The sequence below is a fragment of the Nesoenas mayeri genome (assembly GCF_963082525.1).
Source record: "Nesoenas mayeri genome assembly, chromosome: 18".
Lineage (NCBI taxonomy): Eukaryota > Metazoa > Chordata > Aves > Columbiformes > Columbidae > Nesoenas > Nesoenas mayeri.
Genome location: NC_137566.1, coordinates 12,286,044 through 12,291,850, shown reverse-complemented (window position 1 = coordinate 12,291,850; position 5,807 = coordinate 12,286,044). Strand labels below are relative to the sequence as shown.

At 56.4% G+C, this 5,807-nt stretch overlaps 1 protein-coding gene across 1 annotated transcript; it reads left to right on the top strand.

Annotated features, from left to right (window-relative positions):
* The first annotated feature begins 1,390 nt into the window (after window positions 1-1,390).
* Window positions 1,391-5,634, top strand: HSPA5 (heat shock protein family A (Hsp70) member 5). The gene is made up of 9 exons (XM_080356172.1): window positions 1,391-1,414; window positions 1,536-1,665; window positions 1,770-2,001; window positions 2,299-2,436; window positions 2,670-2,782; window positions 2,858-3,248; window positions 3,559-3,796; window positions 3,931-4,098; window positions 4,462-5,634. The coding sequence occupies exons 2-9, from the start codon at window positions 1,550-1,552 to the stop codon at window positions 5,019-5,021; spliced, it is 1,956 nt and encodes a 651-aa protein (XP_080212298.1). The 5' UTR covers window positions 1,391-1,414; window positions 1,536-1,549; the 3' UTR covers window positions 5,022-5,634.
* The last annotated feature ends 173 nt before the right edge of the window (window positions 5,635-5,807 follow it).

Below are 5,807 nucleotides of genomic sequence, written 5' to 3'. Positions count from 1 at the left end.
TACCCGGCCAGCGCCCCGGTTCCCGCTGCGGCCCCGGGCCAGGCGCGCTCTGCGCAGGCGGCGGGCGGGACCGGGGACCGGCCCCCGCGCTCCTGGGACTTGTAGTCCGGGGCCGGGCCGGGGACGGGGGAGCGAAGCTCCAACCCCCGCGAACGGTTCCGTCCCAGGCGCTGGGAGTCGCCGCAGGGCCGAGGAGAAACACCCGCGGGCACGGGCAGCTGTGAGGGGTGAGACCCGGAGGGCAGGACCGGGGAACAGCTGCGAACGCTGCTTCCAGGTGTGTGCTCAGCGGCAGCGGCAGCGGCAGCAGCAGCAGCAGAGGGGTTTGCCAGGTCTCGCTCTGCGAGCAGCCCCGTGGCGCAGCCGGCCCCGCGGGCACGAAGGGGACCGCAGAGCAGTCGCAGGATGCTGACACAGCAGCAGCTCCGTTCGGAGCCGCTGTTTATACACTATAATTGCCCCAGATTATTTTTATTAGATTTCAGCGCTGATATCGTCTGAAGGTGAAAGAACAACTTTTAATTTCTCATCTCACATCGCTCTTAAATGACCCAAAACTTTGGTTTTAAATCAGATTTGTGTAGTTGGTTTTTTTTGCTTTCCAATGTGATTTTGAAGGTAAGCGGAGAGACCACGCGTGTACACGTGACACAGGCGCCCACGCCCACGGGCAGCAGAGGCACACGTGGGCTGTCACCCACACCACAGGGGGACGCAGGGCCCTCCCAGGGCCCGTGCCCCCTGCCCACGGGGCTCCCTCGCGAGCAGCCAAGGGCTGATGTAACTCGAGTTACCTCCGAGCGAGGCCGCGGTGACTCAGTGCCGGGACATCACAGCTCAGGCGGTGACAAGTGTCCTGCTGGGACACCGCGCAGCACCCGGGACAGCCCACGGGGCTGCCGGGGGCTGCAGGGACCCGCTGGGCCTGGCCCTGCTCGGCTACAGCGCTGCTGCCCCGGCCCCGGCGCCGCCGCCTCCTCCGGCGCCCCCAGGAGCGCGGGCGTCGCGCCGCCGCGCCGGGCCCGGGCGCACCCGGGGCCGGTAACCATGGAAACTTCCAGAACGTCCCCCCGCCCTCGGCGCGCCATGGCGCCGTCCCCAGCCAATGGGCTCCCCCCTAACCAATGGGCTCCCTCCGCTTGGCTCACGCTTCTCCGCTGATAGGTCCGCGTCGCCGATGAGCTGAACCAATGGCAAGGCAGGAGGGGGCGCGCCATTTATGTCAGAGGGCTCGGCTGAGTCTGACCAATCAAGGAAGGCCAGCTTGGTAGGAGACAGCCAATGGGAAGGCTCCAGCGAGGGCTCTGCAGCCAATGGCGATCCTCCACGAAGGAGTAACGGAAGGTATATAAGGGCGGGCGGCGCGGCCTGGGCCCTCAGCGGCAGTTTGTGTCTCGGCGGCTCCAGTGTGACGGTGAGCGCGGCGGTGCGGGCCGGGGGGGCCCGGGGCGGCTCGCGGGGGGGGCGGCGGGGGGGCTGCGACTGCCAGGCGCGCACGTGGCGCCTCCATTTTGTAACCGGCGGCTCCTCGGCAGGACGAGCGGGCGGGATGAGGCTCCTCCTGTGGGCGCTGCTGCTGCTGGGCGCCGCGCGCGCGGACGAGGAGGAGAAGAAGGAGGACGTGGGCACGGTGGTGGGCATCGACCTGGGCACCACCTACTCCTGGTGAGGGCAGCGGGCCGCGGCTGGGCCCGGGGCGGGGGGCGGCTGGGCCCGGGGCGGGGGGGCCGCGGGCCCCGGCGCCGCCTGACGGTCCCGCCGCCCCGCAGCGTGGGCGTTTTCAAGAACGGCCGGGTGGAAATCATCGCCAACGACCAGGGCAACCGCATCACGCCGTCCTACGTGGCGTTCACGCCCGAGGGGGAGCGCTTGATCGGGGACGCGGCCAAGAACCAGCTGACGTCCAACCCTGAGAACACCGTGTTTGATGCCAAGCGGCTCATCGGCCGCACCTGGAACGACCCTTCGGTGCAGCAGGACATCAAGTACCTGCCGTTCAAGGTGGGCCCGCGGGCGGGCGGTGGGAGGGCGTCCCGCGTGTCGGGTCGGAAGCGGAGCTGCAGGTGCTGCCTCCTTCCTCTGGCAACACTACCGAATCACGGTGCCTTCTGAGCACCCCGTGCAGGGCAGGGGGCTGCTGCGTGGCTGCAGCCTGCAGACAACAGCTCCTTCTGTTAGCTGGCATTGCATCTTGTTATGTAGAGGTTTGCTTAGTCTTTAGAGAGAAAGAAACACTTGGACAGGCAAGAATAATTAATTCCATGAATTGTTAAATAAGACAGTGTATGTTCTTTTCAGGTTGTTGAAAAGAAAGCCAAGCCCCATATTCAGGTTGATGTTGGAGGTGGACAGACAAAAACATTTGCTCCTGAAGAAATCTCTGCTATGGTCCTGACGAAGATGAAGGAAACGGCAGAGGCTTACCTGGGAAAGAAGGTGAGTTACCCTGCGGTACTACTGAGAACTCAAAGCAGCAGCTTCACAAAACTAGAGATGGGGGTTGAATCTGGACTAGCCTTGCAACCTAAAATCAGTGCTGCTGGTGGTGGGTTTTCACCTCCCTTTAAAGAACAGTGGGCTCCTTGTTAGCAGCATTGCTGTGGTTATTTACAAGCTATGAGCTTTTTAAAATTTCTATGACTAAGTGGTATCTCTTACTCCTGATTCAGGTTACCCACGCTGTGGTCACTGTGCCAGCCTATTTCAACGATGCTCAGCGCCAGGCTACAAAAGATGCCGGTACTATTGCTGGGTTGAATGTGATGAGAATCATTAATGAGCCGTAAGTAGCTTTAACCTGTGGTGCTGCAGGGGAGCGGGGGGCAGTGCCGGTGTCTGACGGGGCTCTTCTGCGCAGAACGGCCGCTGCCATCGCCTACGGGCTGGACAAGAGAGAGGGCGAGAAGAACATCCTCGTGTTCGACTTGGGTGGTGGAACTTTTGATGTCTCCCTGCTCACAATTGACAATGGAGTCTTTGAAGTTGTGGCTACTAATGGTGACACTCACCTGGGTGGAGAAGACTTTGACCAACGTGTGATGGAACACTTCATCAAACTCTACAAAAAGAAAACCGGAAAAGACGTCAGGAAGGATAACAGAGCTGTGCAGAAGTTAAGACGGGAAGTGGAGAAAGCAAAGCGAGCCTTGTCTTCTCAACATCAGGCTAGAATTGAAATAGAATCCTTCTTTGAGGGAGAGGACTTCTCGGAGACGCTCACCCGAGCCAAGTTTGAGGAGCTGAACATGGTAAGTTTAGAAAGGTAAAGTTACATTGCCTCAGCTCCGGGTTGGAGATGTGTCAAGTGCAGTATTTTGTGCTGTGACACCGCACTGTGGAGTATAAATAACTTCCACCTGCACTGAAGAGCCGGCAGCTGCTCCTCGCCAGGCTGGCCGGTGTGCACTGAGGACAGCTGAGGCCTCATCCGGGCTGGTCACAAGCCAGCCGATATTCCTCCTCTGTCGTGGTTGTCCTTTGTACCCTAAGGCTGCATAATTTGGAGACCAGGCACATGGCAACACAGTCTTACAGTCCTGGCCTCTCTTGTCTTCCTAGGACCTGTTCCGTTCCACTATGAAGCCTGTTCAGAAAGTTCTGGAAGATTCTGACCTCAAGAAGTCTGACATTGATGAGATTGTCCTTGTTGGTGGTTCTACTCGCATCCCCAAAATACAGCAACTGGTTAAAGAGTTCTTCAACGGGAAAGAGCCTTCTCGTGGCATTAACCCAGACGAGGCCGTAGCCTACGGTGCAGCTGTCCAGGCTGGCGTGCTCTCCGGGGACCAGGACACAGGTAAGGACACCTTCACTGGCACCTCGGGATAGCGCTGCCTGGAGCGGGCGCTGCTTACTGACAAACGCAGGAGAACTTTGTTTTCCAGTCCTGGGGGTGTGTTGTGCCTGAGGTCTCTTCCCTTGCTCCTGCAGGTGACTTGGTGCTGCTGGATGTCTGTCCCCTGACGCTGGGCATTGAGACCGTCGGGGGAGTCATGACGAAACTGATCCCAAGAAATACTGTTGTTCCCACGAAGAAGTCTCAGATCTTCTCCACAGCTTCTGACAACCAGCCAACTGTGACGATCAAGGTCTATGAAGGTAAGTGTCACCTGTGGTGGCCTGTGTAACACCTGGAATCTGTAGTTACCTGTAGATGACTACAGGTATCTCCTGATAGAGAAGAGCTTGGCAGCCGTAGCTCTCTGAAGCTGCTCTGATCAGGTTTTTTGACCTGCATTAAAAGCTCTTACTAGAATTTTTTTTAAATGTCTTTTTTTTCCTGTGGCTCTATCCTGAAGAGCCCCTCAGAGTTAAGAGATGATGCTGTAGGAACGTCTAGACAGGAGTCAGGTTGGAATTAAAGCCTTCCCTTGACAAAGGGTGCAGCTCACAAAGCACAAACACAGCTAGGAAAGAAACAAACCATCTCTGATTGTGTCTGTATCTGATTGTGTCTTCCAGGCGAGCGACCCCTCACCAAGGATAATCATCTGCTGGGAACCTTCGACCTCACTGGAATCCCTCCTGCCCCTCGTGGTGTCCCCCAGATTGAAGTCACCTTTGAAATCGATGTGAACGGAATCCTCCGTGTCACAGCTGAGGACAAGGGCACCGGGAACAAAAACAAGATCACGATTACAAACGATCAGAATCGCCTGACACCGGAAGAGATTGAGAGGATGGTTAATGATGCTGAGAAGTTTGCGGAGGAAGACAAGAAGCTTAAAGAGCGCATTGATGCCCGGAACGAGCTGGAAAGCTACGCCTATTCCCTGAAGAACCAGATCGGGGACAAGGAGAAGCTGGGTGGGAAGCTGTCATCTGATGACAAAGAAACAATAGAGAAAGCGGTAGAGGAAAAGATCGAGTGGCTGGAGAGCCATCAGGATGCGGACATTGAAGACTTCAAAGCAAAAAAGAAGGAGCTGGAGGAAGTTGTTCAGCCCATTGTCAGCAAGCTGTACGGCAGCGCGGGCCCTCCCCCGGGGGAAGAGGAAGCAGCGGAGAAGGACGAGTTGTAGATACTGGTGTCTCCGAATGTGGTGTGTGTATATATTGGACTCAGGAACACTTGTTTAAAATATTGGACTCTTAATTTGGAATGTAACTCTGAATCTTCACTCGCGAGTGGAGCTGGAACCGCTAGCCCGACGTGGCTGTATTCTGCTTTTCGTTAGCAGTCGCTCTGTGTGGGGAGGGCAGGGCCGCAGGGGGGTCAGTGCACAAAGGCTTTAGACGTACTGGCAGTGGACGTGTTCTATTTAACAACTCGGTCATGTGAGCTTGGTGTAGAACTTTTCTACCGGAGGTGACCACAATAAATTTGTTACTTACACTGGACTCTGCTCCAGCTTGTGTTCTCCATTCCCTTGGTGCAGCAGCCGGTTCTAAGTGGGTGGGGATGGTGCTGAACCACTGAGGTTACACATGGGTGCAGCTGCTGAGCAGTCAGAGCTGTGGCAGCTGTTAATGCAAACTTCAATGCAAGGGCTGGGGGGAGAGGAGACCAGCTTAACTGCAAATAGAACTTCCTGCAGTATTAAAGCTATTTTAGGAGCTTTAGAGCTTTAGGAGCCAAATGACCTGTTTTCTGAAGGCTGAAAACCAGTCTACATCCAGTAAATGTTGTGTGTTTTATTTTTTTTCTAATAAAAAAGCCTCATTGGAAGTCAGTCTCTATTTGACCGTGATCCTTGTCTGATCCTCGGGATTAGATAAGAAATTGCACTGAGCAGGGAAGGAGCTGTTGTGGTGCCTGCCCCAACACGTCCTTAAAACCACTTGGTGCTTCACGTTTCCCTGGTGTA